The 21,140-nt window shown below is 38.7% G+C and overlaps 1 protein-coding gene across 1 annotated transcript; it reads left to right on the plus strand.

Annotated features, from left to right (window-relative positions):
- Positions 1-1,514: 1,514 nt before the first annotated feature.
- Positions 1,515-20,743, plus strand: LOC134535188 (protein crooked neck). Its single transcript, XM_063374209.1, has 13 exons — positions 1,515-1,646; positions 2,408-2,497; positions 3,604-3,758; positions 5,523-5,725; positions 7,762-7,930; positions 9,165-9,297; positions 11,835-11,996; positions 12,091-12,219; positions 14,974-15,186; positions 15,982-16,128; positions 17,012-17,206; positions 18,464-18,712; positions 20,541-20,743. The coding sequence occupies exons 1-13, from the start codon at positions 1,608-1,610 to the stop codon at positions 20,700-20,702; spliced, it is 2,046 nt and encodes a 681-aa protein (XP_063230279.1). The 5' UTR covers positions 1,515-1,607; the 3' UTR covers positions 20,703-20,743.
- Positions 20,744-21,140: the final 397 nt, after the last annotated feature.

Here is a 21,140-nt window from a genome sequence, read left to right on the forward strand (position 1 = left end):
TTTGCATTGTTTGTAAAAACTACATCTTGAAAAATGTTGCTGAATTTTTTGGAGCACCTCTTGACGTGTCCCGGCAACAGCGTCCAGTGCTGGAGTGTTTGAGGTGCGCGAACAGGTTAGGCAGCAAGCGCGTGTAGAAGTTCTATCATGAGGCTGACACTGACAAAACTAAGGCCGCGGCGAACCACTGCAGCACTGAAAAGTTGCAACTAAATTTATATTATGACTGAATTTGAATAAATATAAAATGGCAAAAGTACACAATCAACAGTTCTTGGACAGGAATGCAACTACATATATTAATAAGTCAAAGTTTGTGATGGATTGCAAATACATTTAGATGTACATGAAAAATATACTTCGAGGCGAGACTGTTACTGATGACTGCCGTGATGCGGCTGGATTATTAACACATAACACAAATTAAATATAATGTTAAATAAACTATGAACCTAGAAAAGCCTAACTTGATAATAAACGCTAAAACATGAAAGTTACTGTAGATCGCCGTGACACAGCTGGATTGTGAATACAAAAGTCAATACTTAGGATGCTCTTACGCCATGTCGCCTTAATGCTGGTTTTGGCGCGATGATGTCTGCGCGACGGGCGCAGAGAAACCGTCCCTGGTGAGCGCCGGAAGGCAACTGCTCAAAAGCGCGGCACGAACCTCCGCCAAAACGCGTGGAGCGCGGGAAAACAGCCACGACCAGTTATGGACTTAAATGTTAATTTGAGATATACAATAATTATTCTACAATGGTATACAATTCTTATATTACTTTATTATCTCTAAAATTATTATTTTGTTTATGGAAAGAATAGAAAATTAAACATTTATCACACTAGCGCATTGCCACACCCGGCCGGGCACTTCGGTCGGCTTGCCGTTCGTCGCGGTGCACATCACGCACGGGTGTGTTCGTTGCACACGCAAGTGTTGTTGGGACGTAACAGCGTGTGCGACCCAGAGGGAGCACCAGCGGCTGGTATCAGTTTAATATTGCTAGAAATATAAAAAAAAAATGTTTATAGTTGTTATCGAACCCAAGCCAGCAGTTTGTTTCACTATGCATTTAATAATTACAATATGCCACTTACTTAACAAAGTAATGATAAAATTAGTTTTCAAACCATACTTTAGTGTTTTTTAATAGGTATGTTAGGTAGGTATAAAAAAAGTAAAACAATTTTTTTGATGGTTTTAAGCCTTAACCTTCCTTACAGCCAGGCGCATTTCAAGAGCGAGGCATTCCCCTTCACCACTTCAACTTAATTAACAAACATGGAAAAATATTAAGAAATTAGTACATATACACATACATTTTCCATGCACAAAAAAATTATAACCTGGAAAAATTAATGAAAAATAAATATAGACGGAATTATAAATGTATATTTTATCCGAAACTCCCATGTAACAACAATGTTAATGAAGGGGCAACTACAACTAGCGCTGTTAGTTAGCAGGCCGCCGCCGATAGGAAGTTACCAGTCCTATTTATATGACCGTGTTTCTGGTTAATGTGTATTCTATGTCAGGTAGCAATCGAACATTAAGTAAATATTAGTGTTTTGCAATGAATCAATAGAAAACACTTTTTACAATGGACACGAAACCGCAAAAAATGCCAAAAGTGGCTAAGGTAATTCAATTAGTTTTGAGTTAAATCTTGATAATGCATGTGTAGATATTAAAAAATACATTTCTTTTTTGATAACATTATGTCACTAACACACCCCTCAAACTAGCCTTTTCATCAAGTCAAGTTCAGAACACGATATCATATTCATAACTTAGTGAAACTTTTAATTTCTAAGGTTTCATAGGTTAAGTGAATATCCTAGTTTTATTTTGGTAGATGTAAATATTTAAATAATTTTAGGTTAGAACATTCTATTTCCTAGGTTAGGAAAAAAGGTTTTAATTTCCTAGGTGACGTGAAAATTTGAAGTTTTAAATTAGGTAAAACGTTTTAATTTGTTAGGTTAGGTTTTGCACTAGTTCAGGTATTTATAAAGTGAAATGTTGGTTAAGTCAGTTCAGCCACTTTAATGTAGTGTGGATGGTCGGTTCGGTTATGTTAATTAACCCACTATATCTGAGTACTATGTCTTAAAAACTCGTCATCTCTAATGACCCCATGAGATGCAGGAGATGCAGTAGCAGCATTTAATTTTTGGGTTGTGGGGGGGGGGGGGTTAATGTGTGTGTTAGAACATATATTTGCCTGCTGTTTGCTTTCAGATTCTTTCTTTTGTTGATGGGAGTGATAGATTTTGTTAGGATTTCGGGTGGGGGTGTATCCATTCCCTCCCCCCTGTGTACGCTGGTGCCGAGACGTTACGCCCAGCGTGGTGGGTGGTCACACCAGGGCTGTGGAGTGTGTGGTTGTGTTGCGTGCAGGTGAAGAACAAGGCACCGGCCGAGATCCAGATCACGGCCGAGCAGCTGCTGCGGGAGGCCAAGGAACGAGACCTCGAGATCCTGCCTCCGGTGAGTCGAGTGGTGCGGCAGCGAGGCCAGCCTGTCATCTCACGACTTCTTGATACCTTTGTTTTCTCATCATTACTGTTGGTTAAGGGTGCTTTGATACCTCTCTTGTAATATCTTCAACGGATATTCATCAAGTATGATATAATTGGTGTAAAAAGTCGCGCAAGTGATAACGATTACGAACACTTGTGAAGTTTTACATCCAATGTATTAATCATAGTGAATATCTGCTGGAAATATTTGTAACAGAACAAGAAATGCAAGAGTGTATCGTGTTAAAATTATCAGAAATAGCCCTCAGGTCAAAGTAATGGCATGAAAATTAAATCATCAACTTCCTCTATAACACCGAGGCTTAAGTTGTAAAAGTCTGAAATTTGATGTAGCTGGATACTTTCCTTTAGAAGTTAAACATTTTTCAACCTTATCCAGGGTGTCAAGAAAATCGCATGTGGATTGCAATAAACTCTATGTAAAACTTTACTATGAAAGGTTAAATAAACGCTAAATCTATTTTGTCTAGAATATACCTGCATATTTGTTACTATTTTGGTGTGCGTATGTGATTGAAATAGACTTTTTTTTTTTTAAATTTATGGGTGCTTCGAAATATTCCTTTTTTTTTATAGGAAATATTAAAAGTTAGGCATTTTCAATCCTACAGTTTTTAGCTATCATAGTAGTGTTGAATTTTAAGATGATGATAGTTTTCAATCAAGCCCATGTTGCTCTTACTGATAGGTAACTTAATATCTTTTGCCGTTGTATGTTTGTGTAATTTAGTTATGATAGAGCTTGAAGGAATAAAACTTTAGTATTGATGATACAGCACAGAATGTCAAAACGATGCAAAATGATGGTCATGAGTTCTGATACTCCTTATTACATCACAAGGAAGTATTAAGCAAGTAACGACATAAAATTCTTTGCAATACAATTTGAAGTATGACAAATAATTGTTTCGAAGTTGAAAATAATACCGTAGATGTGATTGTAACATTTTAGTTGAATCGTGTACACCCATTGACCTAGCGAACTCGTAGATGGTAGGTAGTGAGAGCTGCAGTTTGCCTGAGCTGCGTCCCCAACGCCGTGTTGTGTGACAGCCCCCGAAGCAGAAGATCTCAGACCCGGACGAACTCGCAGACTACCAGCACCGCAAGAGACGGTCCTTCGAGGACAGCCTGCGCAAGAACAGGGGCATCATCAGCAACTGGCTCAAGTACGCCCAATGGGAGGAGAGCCAGAAGGAGATACAGAGGTGAGGGGCTGTTTGCTCACGGTCAATGTTTCCTCTCTAATTTACGGAAATAGTATGGCACTTTAGTGTGATGTCGGAGACATAATTAGCTCGTGGCTAGCCATGAGAAGCATTCAGCCACATGTCCTGCTGGTGAGTGTCCCAGAAAAACCCCCTTGCAATAATGTCCCGTTTGCCTTGGGGGGCTGCTGTCTACACGTTTTCCGTGATTCCACACTTTGTAAAATAATCCAAATATTTTCATCGTGATAAAATTAATACCAGAATTCACTTTATGATTTAGATCTAGAATAAGAAATTCATTGGAATCAATACTTAACGTTGGTTTGAAAATCTGATATATGGATGTAATTTTATTTATATATACATAGGTATATAAAACAATTTATTGTTTTCCCGATCACGGAATGATTGTTCTGTTCATCTCCTACAAGGGTCCAAATCAAGAGCTTTGATATCCATGCAAATTTTTGTTTTGTAACACTACAGTATGTACGTACTTGACATATACATTATAGAGTGAAGAAAATAAATTTTTTGATGTAATACCAGATATTCATGGAAAGTACCAGAGCTGTGATGAGGCCATTAAAAGAATTGCATCTTCTTACATGATAACCACACAGCCTTCGGGGCTCCATCATAGTTATTTATTATCAAAACTACTTGAAAGTTTGAAATTGCTTAGTGCCACTAGACCAGGCGCAGAACACTCGAGTGTATCGGTGGAGGAAAACATCTTAGGAAGGTGTCGCTGTCAGTGAGATTCCTGCATGACCTTGTATCTGGGGGACTGCTCCGAGGTTGACCTACACGTAAACCTGTTGCTAGCTTGGCTCTGCTTTTGTGACAGGCGAGCGAAGACATTTCTCTCTTGTGCCATTACGTCTGTGGCGATGCTGTTTTAAGCACACGTTTTCATTTAACATAAATTTCACTAAAACATAGATTTCATAAACAGCAGTGTGGAAACTTCAATAAAAAAAAAATTGATGAATTTCAAAACATGTTATAGACACAATTTAGTCGAGATAATGCCACAGAACCTTAGGGTCCATGCTTTTCCCCATCTCCTGAGGAGACAGGAACGTGATGTTTCAGTTAATTTTGGTTTAAGCCCGCCGCACACGGTACAATATTCCTTACGATATTGTAAGCTAGGAGTCGTACTGGCTCTACTACTAGTTTCTTCACTGGAATTCAAACTGGATACTAGTAGCTGTACGAGCTGGGCTACTGGTTTTGCGTAATAGACAGCGTCCTATTTTCGTTGCTTGGTGTGTTCCAATATTTAAGGAGTGGCCAATCAGAACTCACGAAAACAGCACGAGGGGTTGTTTACACTTTTAAGTGCGCATGTCGTGATAAACATGGATGGAAAGAAGTGGACTAGTGACCAACTTCTTGTTTTAATAAATGCATACAAAGAAAAGCCTTGTTTGTATGCAGTAAAAAATGTGAATTATCATAATAAAAATTTGTTGTGGAGAATATTCTCTTAACAAAACTAGTAAGGCAGCTAGAATGGTGTGCAGCAGAAACTTGTAGCGCACCTAGTGTTTCAGCTAGTAGCCTACACAGTACAGAAACCAGTAAGCATTCTAGTAAGCAAACTGATAGAAAATATTGTACCGTGTGCGGTGGGCTTTAGTCGTGACAGTTGGAGAGGCCTGCAGTGAGTGACTTCGCAGACTCACCAACTCTCGACCAGAGTCTCGTGTGTGTGGGGAGGGTGGTTCGGGACGGGCGTGGTTGTGTCGGCAGGGCGCGCTCGATATACGAGCGCGCGCTGGACGTAGACCACCGCAACATCTCGCTGTGGCTCAAGTACACCGAGATGGAGATGAGGAACCGGCAGGTGAACCACGCCCGCAACCTGTGGGACCGCGCCGTCACCATCCTGCCCAGGGCCAACCAGTTCTGGTACAAGTACACCTACATGGAGGAGATGGTCGGCAACATTGCAGGTACGTCGCTGCCGAGCTAGTGTTTCTTGGGTTTTGTAACTGTTCGGCTTATGGGTAATATAAATTAATTTTTTATTTACTTCATTCAAGAAATCTTTGTTGTCAGGTTTAATTTTGGGAAAATTACTATCAATCTCATTAAGTAGGTGTTATTGAGGGACAAAAGAAGTGAATACAAGAAAAATAATGGATATGCATTTTAAAACCTGCTTAAAGGGACTTAAAAAATTTATCTTGCAAACAGTCCATCATTACAAAAGAATTTAGAATGAGCCATAACTCGTACAGTGACCTCCACCACTCTGATTTCTGTCGAGAACGATCTCACGAGGCACGAGAGTAATCGTGATAATACCTCGTTCCTCAGAAGAATGATTAAGCGAGATGATACCAGAGTCTTTCGGCTTTGCGGACCGAGACTTTCCAAACCAATTCTAATCGTGGGACAATATTAATCCATATAGTGAAAATGTTAAGTTCACATGTGTAGGACCATGATCATGGTGGATTAGTGTTCTTGCTGGATTAGTGAATGTCGATATCGGTAGTTTTAATGGGAACACCAAAGAAAAATTTGTTTGCAGTACAATGGTATTCGAGCAAGTTGTAATAAGCTGCTTTATGGAAAGACAAAGAGCAAGTACAGATGAGCATTGGTCTGCTTCAAGAAATAAAAATGAAATGTACTCGTGACACGTGACCCTCTGTAAAACCAGAAGCACTGTACTGAAGTGATAAACTCAGTTGGAAATGCTGGCAGCGCAGTGGTGAGATCTCGCGGCCGAGGTCAACAGACAGAACCTACCCAGGAAGATCTGAATGCGAGCGGCTCATCGATGCCGGTCCACAGAATGTGCCGAACTGTAGATTGTCTGAGTGAAGAGCTTACACTGTGCTATGGTTAAATTTGCTTTCGTTTGCTTTTTTATATTATAATTTATTTTCTGCCATGAATGATTGCATGTTTACTTGTAAATGCATTCAAATCAATCACTGTATGTTTTATAAAAAAGCTGAAAAAGCAATTAAACTTTATAGCAACATTCAGTAGCCGACCTTTGATTTTTGAGACAATGTGTAGCGAATTTGAGTTCAGTTCGTTAATTAAAATTGTCTGTGAGACTTCAGTTGCCAAAATCTGGAGTGTTGGTAATCGAAGGTAACATTTTCATGATTATGAAAAAAGTCACAGGTTAGTATCAGTAGCCATTTTATTCCCATGCTCTAGCTTGTTTGTAAGTGACCAGCCCCTGAGAGGGTGGTTGTGAGCGCAGCTTGACGGGTATTTTTTTTTAACCCAATATGCGAACTTTCTCCAATATTGTAGGTACGTAGCGTCCTTCAGACATGTCTGTTCTATCGATAAAAATTAAATTTACGGTGCAAACCATCGTGTAGGTTTAACCAGAGGCTCTTATAGCCTCGAATATGAGATTATTCATGGTCTCTGTCAACAAAATTTGTTTTTTTAACCCAATTTAAGAACTTTCTCCAATATAGCGAATACGGAGCGTTCTTCAGCCATGTCTGTTCAGTCAAAAAAAATTAAATTTAGAGTGCAAACTTTCGTACAGGTTTAACCAGGGGCTCTTATAGCCTCAATATGTGATTATTCATGGTCTCTGTCAACATTTTTTTTTTAACCCAATTTGAGAACTTTTTCCAATATGTATAGCGAATACGAAGCGTTCTTCATACACGTCTGTTCAGTCGAAAAATTTTAAATTTAGAGTGCGAACTTTCGTACAAGTTTAACCAGGGGCTCTTGTAGCCTCGAATGTGTGATTTTCAAGGTCTCTGTCAAAAAAACTAATTTTTTTTAACCTGATTTGAGAACTTTCTCCAATATAGCGAATACGGAGCGTTCTTCTTACACGTCTGTTAATAAAAAAAAAATTAAATTTAGAGTGCGAACTTTCGTAAAGTTTTAACCAGGGGCTCTTGTAGCCTCGAATGTGTGGTTTTCAAGGTCTCTGTCAAAAAACTTTTTTTTTACCTCCTATGCGGAGTTTCTCCGAGGCGTGCGTGTGTCGCAGGGGCCCGCCAGGTGTTCGAGCGGTGGATGGAGTGGGAGCCGCACGAACAAGCTTGGCTCACGTACATCAAGTTCGAACTGCGCTACAAGGAGATCGACCGGTCCAGATCCATCTACGAGAGGTTCGTGTACGTGCACCCTGATGTCAGGAACTGGACCAAGTTTGCCAAGTAAGTTTCCTGACACTGTCTGTTTAGATTTTATTTTATATATTTTTTAAAGTTATTTTAGCTACGTGTAAAAGTTACGCTCGTAACATCAATACATTAGTGCAATACTAGGACTTTTTTTTACTTGTTTATACATCTGCTCTTCCAAAGAAAGTCTTAAAACCACACGTTTTGGTTTTGTTTTTTTATCACTCTTGACTCCTGTTTTCAGACTGATGGTACGTGTTTTATAGAATGTAGCTTATAGCTTATAGAATGTTTTGACTAATTTATCCTGTGTAATCTCAGTTTTTTAATGTATGTATAATGTTTTAAAATTCTAATTATTTATGTATCTACATACAAAAACATTGAATCTTAGGTGTCTCTTAATACACTACTGTGTTCCTGTGATGCAAAACTTGGTCAACGTTCTATATCTCTCTCTCCTCCCATCCTTCTCTTCCTTTCGCAGTAGTTTGTTGGAGAGCAAATAAACCATGAGGAGAAGAAATTGTATTTTTGTGTCTAAAATTAATTTCAATAATTTTAGTATTCTGATTCTTAATCACTAGCTTCTTCTAAAAAATGTAATAAATTTTAATGCTGGGAAAGGTTGTCTGTCTGTTTCGTAGGCCCGCGAGAATACTAGTTTTTTGAAGTGAAGTGAATATCAAATGAATTTTGAAAATATTTGTGAAGTTGAATCAAATTTCGATTATTGTTCTTGGCAAAGCTGTATTACACTTATGTTATAAAATACAGGATTAAAAAAAAAAAATTGTTTGATATTTGTAATGTTTGAGCTGATTTTGATTAACCAATAGGGCCCCAATGTATAATGTCATTAAATTAAAATGTATAAAATAACAATGCATAATATTAATATTGAGCATTCATAAAAGCAAACGGAGTGCCACTTTTATGATTTTTTTATGCAACCAACTTTATTCAAGCAAAACATATACAGCACAGAGAAAAATTTTCATGAGTAAATCTTAGGCTTATAATGTTTTAAAGCTTTGCAAAATTAGTGAAGTTTCACATTAGATGCTAAGCTCTGCATCACAACCAAAGCTTCAAATAAAATGAATAGCAAATTTCCTGGAAGAGTCAAATTGAATGTTAAAAGGAGCTTCGATTGATTCGCTTCGTCGAAGTTTCGCACAGGCAAATACTTTCACAAAGTGAATGTTTTGTGTCGTCCGTCCGTGCTGGTAAGCCGTGCAGATGACGCGTTGCTGTGTGGCCGCAGGTTTGAGGAGCAGCACGGATTCATCGGCGGCGCCAGGAAGGTGTTCGAAAGAGCTGTCGAGTTCTTCGGGGAGGAAACAATGGACGAAAAACTCTTCATTGCGTTTGCGAAATTCGAGGAAGGTCAGCGAGAGGTGTGTTTCTTTTGATCACCTTTTCTTCATCATTAAGTCCAGGCTTCACCGCAATGTTTCATTTATAGTTTTTCACTAGTTGCAGGTTCTTATGAAGAATTGTTTCCAAAGTGGTATTACAGAAGCACTTACGTATTTTTAACCTGTTTCAAAATTTTAGTAAAAGGAACTTCTAGAGCAGTGATGATCGACTTCGCTCTTCTTGGGGCCAGATATTTTTGAAAATAATCCGAGGGCCAGTCACATGTAAATGAATATTGCACTTAACATTTATTTATGTCTTGTATGTCATGTACACTAACTAATAATATAATTGTAATACTTGTAATAAAGTAAAGAAAAAAAGTCTATTAGTAATAGTATTTACAAAAAAAAAATTATTACTGTACTGTGGCTTCTAAATGCTGCCCAGCAGACAGCTTTATCCTAAATATCTGCTAATAAAGTCGGTTAATGCACAGAAGTATACCCGACAATATTTCTTTGTTGATATGTCATTGCGGTGGGCCGAGCAAAGCAATGCCGCAGGCCGTATGTGACCAGCGGACAGCCATTTGGCTATCATTGTTCTAGTGAGTGATCACACTGCTGTTAGTCGGGAAGAATTTGTAACTAAAATATTTGCCTGACTAATTGTGTCGAGCCTCAAAGTTTTGTTGATGTGATGTCACGCATGCACCAGTGTCAAACAGTAATGACTCACGAGCTAAGACTGCTGCAATGTGTTTGCGGGGAAATAGCCAGTGTCCAAGCGGTTGTGTTGTGTCGTAGGAAGATTCCCTAATGCATTAGAACCAACTGTCTGGGCCAGATAATCGACTTTTAGTTTCTTTCGAAGATAGACAAAGAGCTAGTGTCTTTAGTTTCAACTGACTGTTGTGAAAAAACTGTGCATAACAAAAAGAGTACATAGAAAATACTTTTTATTGAAATTGGATAGAAATTTAGTTGAACTTAATTTCCTTCTTCATAAACACATCTTATTTTCTGGATAATATATAATTAAATGTTACCATTCTCATTATATGATCTTTATTCCATAAAGTATCTTTCTTTTCGATGAGAGTTTAAAGTCAATAAAATGTGGGTTTGAATAACTTCCTGACAGCTGTGTCCTTGGGTACAGGCGCAGCATCTAGATTCCTCACAGTCCATGATCACAGGGTACAGTGTACGTCAAAATCTGTGCAGCACCCAAGAATAAGGTAGCAAGGTCGTAAAAAGACCCGTATGATGCTGTATCATCTTTGCTGACATAAAATGAGGTTCGTAGCTTGAGTCATTACTGTTTGATTCTGCATTATGTTAAACTGTGTGTAAGCATGATAGTTAAGTTTTTTTAAAAGTCAAACACAGACTTAACGGGTGCAGAATGAAAGGAAGTTGACATTGTACTGCATCTAGATAGTGTAATATTTTAGAATTAAAAAAAAAAGGAAATGGTTGTTGGTAGTTAGTTGGATTGAGTTGATACTTAGGTATCTTTATCATGCACCAAATTTCCCGTATTGTTTATTAAAATCATTAGTAATGTAATAAGCTAATAATGGATATTGTGTTACAGTCCATCTGTACAAATCGAGTGCAAATATAGCATGAAGGTGTTTTCTGTTTTGTTTTTTTTTGTAAACGTTTTATGAGGCAGTACCACATGTAATCACCTTCTGGTATAACGTAGTGTTCTATAAATCCATTTCTCTTGTTCTTTCTTGAGATCAGTTTATCACTAGATGTTAATTATAAGATTCCAAAAGCAGAGCAGAGCTTGTGTATACCCTCAGTGTCACAATCTCTCCAATGTAATTATAAAATCCTGGCTGACAATATTTCTTATAGTATATTACAAGAACAAATTTACTTTGAAGTGAAATCACATAACCCAACGCTGCAGAAACAAATAAATGTGCTAGACTTTTTTTTAGGTTTTCAGCAATCCGACCTTTAACTTGATGCATCAAAATTTCTGAAATCATAAATCAAGGAGTGCTGGACTAACTTTATCAGGTAAAGTGTGTAGCGCTTCATAACGCATAAAGGAACAAGGAAGTAACCATTCTTAAGTCAAGTGTCTAGAACTGTCAGTTATTGTCACATGTGTGACATGCAGGGCCGGTACAAGGTAAATTGGCGCCCTAGGCGAAAAACCTTAACCCCCCCCCCCCCCCCCCGGGGCCGGAAACCCCAAAAAAAATTTTCTTTGCCTCAAAATACATCACGTAAGCCTAAGATTTTGTCAACAATCAAATGTAAGCAGGCTTGTGTTTTTTTTACTTTTTACTTATTGTTATTACAAATCATAAACAGGTCACCGTGGACTTTAAATAATTACTTATATCAATATAAACATTCCAAACTGTTACAAAAATCAATTTTCATCTAGTTTCAATAATCGTTAAACATATTATATCAGCTGTTATGTGTCGTGCTGCGCCGCCCCCAGCTACTTGGCGCCCTAGGCGGTTGCCTAGTTCGCCTGTATGGACGTGCCGGTCCTGGTGACGTGGAGCTGGTAACACGTAGGTGGGTCATCCTTCCAGCACGACAGAGCCCGCGTGATCTACAAGTACGCTCTCGACCACATCCCGAAGGACAAGGCGCAAGAGCTGTACAAGGCGTACACCATCCACGAGAAGAAGTACGGGGACCGGACCGGCATCGAAGACGTCATCGTCAGCAAAAGGAAGTTCCAGTACGAGGAGGTGAGTCACGAGTGCAGCGGTAGGCAGTGTGTTCTCGGTCGAACAAGGCGCGAGTCTGCTTGCTCATTGGAACTTTAAACCTTCCCTTGCGTAGGAAGTGAAGGCGAACCCCACCAACTACGACGCCTGGTTCGACTATCTGCGGCTCGTGGAGAGCGAAGGCAATTTGGACGTCATTAGAGAAACCTACGAAAGAGCAATAGCGAATGTCCCACCAACTAAGGTAGGTATATAGTTTTCAGTGCATTCTTTCAGTGGTAACACCAACAGTTTTTTTTTTTTTTTTAATTTGTTTCGGTATTCAAATGATTAAAAATGCTTGGTTTTTTTTCCCTTCTTTCTCCCTGGCCAGAGAGAGGGTGAAGGGAGGGGAGTTGCGGGCTGAACCACAATGGAGACCCTCTAGTCCTGAGGGATTCTTCCTTGTGAGGCATCCAAGCTCAGATTCCATATTGCTTTGCTAAAAGCTATGGCCACATCACTGCGGATCATTTTCCTTACTCTTCAGTCTCTCATTTTACATTTGTTTAAATTTCCTTAGCTCACCATAGTAAAATTTGGATATATCGCACCCTGAGTACAAGACTATAGGGATGTGCGAAAGTGACTTTATCCACACGAAATGAAAGTGAAAGAAAATTTATCAAGTTTCGCGAAAGTGAAACGAAAATGAATTTTTCTATGAGATAAATATATTCTTAACGAAAGTTAAGCGAAATTTTTTAATTAACAAAGAAAAAAGTGCCCCAAAATTTGCTCTTCAGTAATAAATTCTATTACATAAATCATTTTGGTACTTTTTGATGTATATATAAATATTACTATTTAATAAAATCAACATCCGCCCTAGACCACACAACACAGCCCCATGTCACTCGTAAATTTCAAGAATCAATCCAGATCTTTCAGCGCACAGACTATTTCCTTTACAGTCGTAATGTCGCAGTCTATGATAATATTTATCACGTGCATGGTACTGATGAAAAAATACGTGAATACTGCGGAACGGCCGCCATCTTGCACCACTGTCACACATGGCTAGCTCAGGAAGCTGTGAACTAGGCAATGGACATGGTCAAAACAAAACATAACAAATGGTTGCTGCCAAGTGGTCATTACATGCAGTGACTTGTTGACCTTTTTGTCTAATTGGCTGTATATTATGAGGATTTTATATGCCAGTCAGAGTATGTAAAATTTAAATAAAGCAGACGACAATGTTTTTGTTTGGCTGTGCACGAATAAAAGTAGGTACGTTCTTTGTTTATGTGTATACGGTAAATACTAAATAGTGTACTAACAGTTCTGGAATGTATGTTTTACGAATATAGTACCTACACTACTGTTTGAAAGCAAATGAATCAGGTAATTTTTCAAATATTGCATGATTTTGTTTTGATACCTAGGCCTACTGTAATCACGGTTGAATTTTGTTTACTTTATCTGCCATGTTTGTTCAAATTATGATTTTACCGTATTTTCATTAACGTGAGTTTTTTTCATCACCACGTAAATTAATCTTAATGGAAATCTTTTTTCTAATTAATGTCTTTATATGATTTGCATATGTTATTACATTATTAGTAATAACAAGCAAATCATATAAAGACATTACAGTAGAATCTCAGTGCTAAGTACTTACAGGTACCTCAAGTTTTTGTACTTAGCACTGTAAAGATATGTATGCATGTTTCAGTGCTAAGTACAAAAACTTGAGGTACCTGTAAGTACTTAGCACTGAAACATGCATACATATCTTTACAAAGAGAAAAAAATATATAAAAAAATAGCTACAGGAGAGCCGCAATGCCATATGTATTCGCAACTGCGACTTGCTTTTTTCCCCGTGTCTAGTTCTCTGAGTATATCCACTTTTTCCTTAAGCGTGAATTGCTTTCGTTTCTTTTTATCTCCAGAATCATTCATATTGTAGCACAAATACAATGCGGTGTTTAAATAACGTAACCTGAAAATAAACTCAACAATAACAATAAACAATCCCGGCACAGGCATCAAACAGTATTTTTAGCGTAGCGTAACACTTTTGTCTAAATAATTAATACTTCTCTCAAACCTCCGTCTTTCGATGTATCGAATGGTGGTGTGTTGCTCACGTCGCATACTACGTACGGTATAATCTATGGTTGTGCGCGCAACTGTTTGTTAACTTTGTTTTGAGAATTTAGAGGTTAGAAAATACGTTGCGTTGGTATTTGTGTATCTTTGTTCTACTACATTAATCATTTAGCTGGAAATTTATTTACCAGTTTAAGTAAATTTTGGTGTAGTAATGCCACTCTACTAGTAGAATTTATACGTTATAGTGAAAATGATACTTTAAACTGAAACCGTTTTGCATGGCGAAGATAAGATTTTTGGCGGGGACTTAAAAAAAATTCGTTAAGTGAAATATATTTTATAATAAGGAACGTTATTGTACCGGTAGTATACTGTACATTTTTATTAAATTACGATTTCTTTTTCAACTAGAACAAACGAACTTCGGTAAGCTATTGAACTTTCGTTTGGCTCGAAATATTTCGCTAAAAACGAACTTCGACAGATGAAATTCTTACCGAAATCGAAAATGAAAGTAGCAAAATTTCGATTTCGGTATCGGTATACCGAACATTCGCACAACCCTACAAGACTATCGTAACTCAAAAATCAGTGCAATACTATCACCACTCAGATGCCATAGTATCGCACACATTCTCTTATATAATGTTTTCCAGAGTGCAACACTACATTATTTGCCATAAGTCCTGTAAAAGTAAGTATAATATTGCGGTAGTCTTGCAGTGCCTAGATGATGATATTTTCCTGCTTATGGTAAAAAATAATCTCATAAACTCAATTTTTTTGAGTTACGATAGTCTTGTGTTCAGGGTGCGATATACACCCCTAAGTGACCAGTTTGGTCCCATCACCCCGACCGACGGTGGTGTGGTCGGAACGCGGCATGGCTCGGCCGCAGGAGAAGCAGTTCTGGAGGCGCTACATCTACCTGTGGGTCAACTACGCCCTGTTCGAGGAGCTGGAGGCGGAGGACGCGGAGCGCACGCGGCAGGTGTACCGTGCCTGCCTTGAGCTGCTGCCCCACAAGCACTTCACCTTCAGCAAGATCTGGCTGCTGTACGCCCAGTTCGAGATCCGCAGCAAGAGCCTGTCCGTAGCCAGGAAGATGCTGGTAGCCGCCCACCCTCGCACCCTAGCCACGCCTTTACCTTTCACATGAGTGTGGTGGTGGGGCTTCAGTAGATAACAGTTCTCGACACTGGTGCCATTATTAGGAACAGGATTTTATGGTTTTTAATTTTCAAAACACAGGATTTCAGTTTTATTGTTTTTATTTTTATAAAACTATTTTTTTTTGATATTTACTCAATTAAAATAATGGCAAATTTTATGTGCTGCATTTTAACGATAAATTAATGTGTAGTAAATTGGTTTAAAACAGATACTTTCAGGACAATAAAAATTAATTTTTAATGATTTGAAAGTGATTCGATAAGAGATGCAGGGTAAAACAAATGAAATAAATTTTGCTGATCCGTGCACTTAGGTATAATTTTTTTCTCCAGAGATAATGACTTTCCTTGAATTTCAAACTTTTAAATATTACTTTTTTTTTATGATTTCAATTAAGTTTTGGTTAAATGCTATTTATTTCTATGATTTAACTACATGGTGTATTAACTATAATTGCTGGGGAAAAAAGTAAAATGTTTAAAAAAAATTCTTAGGAAATGGGAAACCATGTTGCGGGAAGAAATCACGTCGTGGAAAGTCACATACGTAACTGGAGGGGAAATTTTTTTTTTATTTTTGAGTGATGTTTTATTGCAATCAAATTTTTATTTGCAAGGTGAGAATTTGTTGAGGTTGCTTTTCCAGCAATTTCCCAATTGAGTTGAAATTTATTTTTGTGGGCCATGGTTACACATTTAAGCATGTGTTTAAAGAATGTCATTTGTTGTTTCAGGGCATGGCCCTAGGAATGTGTCCCCGGGACAAGCTGTACCGAGGCTACATAGACTTGGAGATACAGCTGAGAGAGTTCGACAGGTGCAGGATTCTGTATCAGAAGTTCTTGGAGTTCGGACCGGAAAACTGTGTCACGTGGATGAGGGTATGTGATAAGATGAGCTGTTACTACAGTTAAATGGTATGGTCACTGCTGAAAATATCAGGGCTGTTGCAATCAGGAATATATGTGGAAATTTCTCTTTTTTTTTTTTTTTAAATTATGTACTTGTCATTATTTAAACATAAGCTTCTTTCAACACTTATTGCGTTTGCTGATTAAACTGTGGCAGTATTCATAACCCTATCGTGAAATAAAAGGATGTGAAACACCTACCAATAGCACCCAACTCACCACAGTGACCTCACCTACTTCTGACTGCTGCGAGAACAAAGACCAACCAACCCATCACTCAGTGCCTTGACATTACACCCTTCCCCCCTAGTGTTTACCGACTTTTTGTCATGGAGAGTGTTCCCAGTGTTCCGACCTGGGCGCGTTTTAATTCACAGTGAGTTTCACATCAAGAGAGTTTTTTTATTAGTGCCAGGGGTTCCATGTTCACAGCTTTGCAGTTGCAGGAAAGCAGGGTGCCTGTAGATCTGCCTGCCATTTTATTTAACTGATCACAGGGCTGCAGATCCTCCTCTCCGCAACATGTCGGGAGAGAGAGTTCCAAGTGTTCTTACCTGGGTGTTTTAATTCACAGCGAGTTTCACATCAAGAGAGGTTTTTTTTTGTCAGTGCCCGACAATAATATCTCAACAACAGAGATCACAGGGGTTGCATGTTTACAGCTTTACAGATTCCGGAGAGCAGGGTGCCTGTAGATATTCCTGCCGTTTTGTTTAACTAAACACGCCCCCCCCCCCCCCCCCCCCCCCCACCCCCGCTACCATCATTCGTCAACTAAGCTTTTACCAATGAAAACGTGTGTTTTATTAAAACTGCGCGCGTACGGAACTGTGTTCGCCGGGGCCGTGCGCAGTTCGCGGAGCTGGAGACGCTGCTGGGCGACACGGACCGGGCGCGGGCCATCTACGAGCTGGCGGTGGGCCAGCCGCGCCTGGACATGCCCGAGCTGCTCTGGAAGGCCTACATCGACTTCGAGGTGTCGGCGGGCGAGCTGGACAGGGCCCGCGAGCTGTACGAGCGCCTGCTCGAGCGCACCCTGCACGTCAAGGTCCGTGCCGTCTGTTCCTTCCGTTCCTTCCTCCTGGTATTGCTGCAAGGACATGATGTACAGTAAAACCTCTTACAACGAACTCCTTTATAACGAAATCCTCATTATAACGAATCACGGAATCAGTTGTTTGGTCCCATCAAAACGCCATATAACCCTATGTATTTGTACCTCAAAATAACGAAGTATTTTTTCATATTTCCACCAAAAACCCCCGCTACAGCAAAAGCACAATTAAAAATTTTCAAAAAATTTCCTTAGAATTTTCATATTTATACAATTTGCTTCGTTAATATTACGTTTGGGTAAACAAACACAAATATTCCCGCATCTTATAATATTGGCTGACTGTGACCATAGAACTATTGACATACTGAAACACACTTCGAAGCTAACACATTGCACCACCACTAGCGGGAAAAAAAATTCACTTCGATTAATCAATGTTCCGAACTTCGCCAAGAAATTTTGTCACAAATCCCACCTACAAAAGTTACATCTGTTTCTGTGGAAATACGCATTCGTTTGTTTGTTCGTATGTTGTCATGAATGCTGATAGATTCTGTGGAAGTTTTACTTATCTAAAATTCGCAGGAATCTAAGAGTTGTTTTCTAATTGTGGTAAAATAAATTCTACTTAGAGTATTTTATTGTTTGGAGGTTAGCTTTGATGAATTACTTTTGTTTACATACGAATTAGGTTATGGATGCACAAAACCATGTGCGATGATTAGGACACATTTTAACTTCTTTCGGTGCTATAATTATTTTTTGTTTAAATAATGGATTAAAAAAAAGAATGCAATATATTTTCCCACAAAATTAAAAATTATGTAGCCTATGGTGTTGTTAGGGAGGCAAAAAAGTTTGTCTTAGTAAAAAAATAAAATTATACAGGCTTGCATAGTTGTCACTTTGATGCAAAATAAAGTATTTCTCCATTTCATTTAACGGTCAAAGTTTTTGCTTGGATTTACTTACCTTACTCTGCAAGCGGCCCTTAGCATCATGCATTCAATTCTTTTTAATTTCTTTTTTTGTTTACATATCACTTGTAGTTTTGAATTCACCTCGTTATAAAGAAACCTCACTATAACAAACACATCTGAAATCAGTCCCTTCAAGTTTGTTATACTGAGGTTTTACTGTACCATCTTTGATTCCAAAGCTATTGGATTGTGAATCTTTCCATCCCTTGAACTAAAATGCTGCCAGAGACGTGCTGGTAATGTAGGGAGACGGTGTGTGGCGGCGCAGGTGTGGATGAGCTACGCGCAGTTCGAGATGTCGGCGGCGGAGGAGGGCAGCGTGGAGCTGGCGCGGCGCGTGTACGAGCGCGCCAACCAGGCGCTGCGCAGCGCCAACGAGAAGGAGGAGCGCGTGCTGCTGCTGGAGGCGTGGATGGAGTTCGAGTCGCGGCACGGCGACGCGCAGTCCCTGGAGGCCGTGGCCAAGAAGATGCCGCGCCGCGTCAAGAAGAGGCAGCGCGTGCAGGCGGACGACGGGGTGAGTGCTGTTTGTCACCTGACGTCAGTTATGACGAGAATGTAAGCATGTATGCCGGAGATTTTTACTTTTAAAAACATTGGTTTTCACAAAGTATTTATTATCCCAAGGAGAAAAATTATTTTTCCTGAGGTTTGGGAATGCTCTCTTCCCTGAGTTTCGGTATCCTGTCCACCTCTACTAATAAGATTAAAACAGGCTGCACTTTTGTAATTTGCTTTGGGGAGGGGGGGGGGGGGGGGAGTGTTGACCACAGCAGGATTATTGGTGCCTGGCGTCCTCCCAAATGTTACACTTGACCCATGTAGGTACTTGTTCTCTGGAACTGGTTCATGATATTGCCATATCTCCATGATGCAGTCAAGTTACTTGTACAGTCAAACCTCTATCTATCGAACTCGCATGTATCAATTGTCCGTGTTTATCGTATACTTTCTACGGTCCCGGCAAAATTGCCATACAACTAAGGTTAAAAAAGTCAGCTTGTACCGATGTTCGAATTACCGTTTTGTCCGCATTGATCGTACAAAATATGTGGTCCCGTCACTATAAATTATAATAGATGATCATTTAACCATAAAGATTTTGCAGAAATAACCATTTCTTAGAAAGAAACCGTCATAAAAACAGTAACGATAGTATACAGTAGTAAAAATCACCTTAAATCTGCAGCCAAGTAATGGAGCACGTAAATATGAAAAGACAAATGAACAACAACTTACGAAGAAATATGGATGATGTACCATAACTACAGTACAAACCCAATTGTTATCCTTAGATAATTACCATAAAAAGAACTAAAGATTCTTTGTCGATACCATAATTACTACAGAAGCACGATAGCTACCACATTTGCACTACAGTTACCGTAACAACCGAGATGTATATTTACCGTGACGGTAATGTATTTATTTATGACATATTAAAATTAAAGAACATTATTGAAAAAAAAAAAAAAAAGATGTTAAATTTTTTTATGTACGTTTGGCACATGTTGCGAAGAAGTAATGCGATCTGAAAGAATGCAGTACTACTACGAAAAGTGAAAAGGGTACTCGTGGATTTTTAGGTTATGGCAGTATCTCGTTTTTCAGTAATTTCGGCTGAAAATTAACAAACGTATCGGAAGTCGACAGAAATGCCGATTCAACTATATATTGGTAAAATCGGCTTCTTCAGTACAGCTCTACATTTGATGACATGAGTAAACATATTTCAGACTTCAGGATATTGAAAAAGTCTTTAATTTCCATGTAGATTTATTGTGTGTATGTTTTTTTTTGCAAGTGTAAATTGAATTAAGGAAAATACTTCCATTTTTATTTATTTTTCAACTGATTTAACTTTAATGACAAGTAACTGATATATTTCTGACACTAATTTTGGGTTGAAATATTATTTTTTAAAAATTCTTAGAGTGAAGTCCACATCTACTGAATTTTTTTGTTGGTCCCCTGAAAAACGACATTAAGCCCCCACGTAATTGATCCAGGTGAATTGTGTACTATTCTATGAATTAAACCTGCAACTTAATGTGTTTGCTGGAATATTCCACTACCAATTTTTTTTTAAATGTAAAATAAGCATTAAAAATTTTTTTTGTGGTTTTATTCAAGAATAGCATAAAACTGAATTAGTGGTTATTTGTATTTGTAGGTATTTAGACTGTAAATATTAAGTTTTAAATAAGTTCGTATCTTTAAAAATGCTTAGCTAAATTGAAAAGATGAAGTCACGACAGAGCATTGTTTTGTCGTTGCACCGCCGCCGTACTGCGAAGCGGCAGTCATCGCAGCGAGGACGATGGACCGTGTGCCGTGTGTTCCAGACGGAGGAAGGCTGGGAGGAGTTCTTCGACTACATCTTCCCGGACGACGAGGCCACCAAGCCGAACCTCAAGCTCCTGGAGATGGCGAAGGCGTGGAAGAAGCAGCAGCAGGTGGAGGAGCCAGGCAAGGAACAGCCGGACGCTCCGAGCAACGAGAGTTAACATGTCGGACACTTTTTATAATAAAACATGTATTTATTGCCTTTTGTCTCACAGTTATTCACCCAACTATCTTTTTGAGCCATGAAGGTACCAGCCTCATTAGGATGTGCTTTTGCACGCAAGCTGGAAACTTGTACTGAGCACAATAAACAACATTACAAATTTGTGTACTACCAATCAATGTATTTAACTAGGGCCTATTAAAACTGGTTGGAAAAAAAAGTGTACGTTCAAACATACCTGATGTTTTTCTGCGAGAAGTTTAATGAATCTATGAAAGATGGTTGAAATTATTGAAGTAGGTAATTGGAAGGAAAGATCAGGTGAAGATTCATTGATGCAATACCACTGAAAAACCTGTCATTTCCATTCACTATTCCTCATAGAATGCTCAACTGTTATGATAGCGCAAAAATCTACATACATGTAAAAATCTGT

This window comes from Bacillus rossius, chromosome 8 (genome assembly GCF_032445375.1).
Source record: "Bacillus rossius redtenbacheri isolate Brsri chromosome 8, Brsri_v3, whole genome shotgun sequence".
NCBI classification, from domain to species: domain Eukaryota; kingdom Metazoa; phylum Arthropoda; class Insecta; order Phasmatodea; family Bacillidae; genus Bacillus; species Bacillus rossius.

Excerpts from the sequence above, each read along its gene's own strand:
- LOC134535188 (XM_063374209.1), top strand. The coding sequence starts at position 1,608 with ATGGACACGAAACCGCAAAAAATGCCAAAAGTGGCTAAG. Across the intron at positions 2,498-3,603 it reads ACCTCGAGATCCTGCCTCCG|CCCCCGAAGCAGAAGATCTC; the intron begins GTGAGTCGAGTG and ends GTTGTGTGACAG. Across the intron at positions 16,129-17,011 it reads ACTGTGTCACGTGGATGAGG|TTCGCGGAGCTGGAGACGCT; the intron begins GTATGTGATAAG and ends GGCCGTGCGCAG.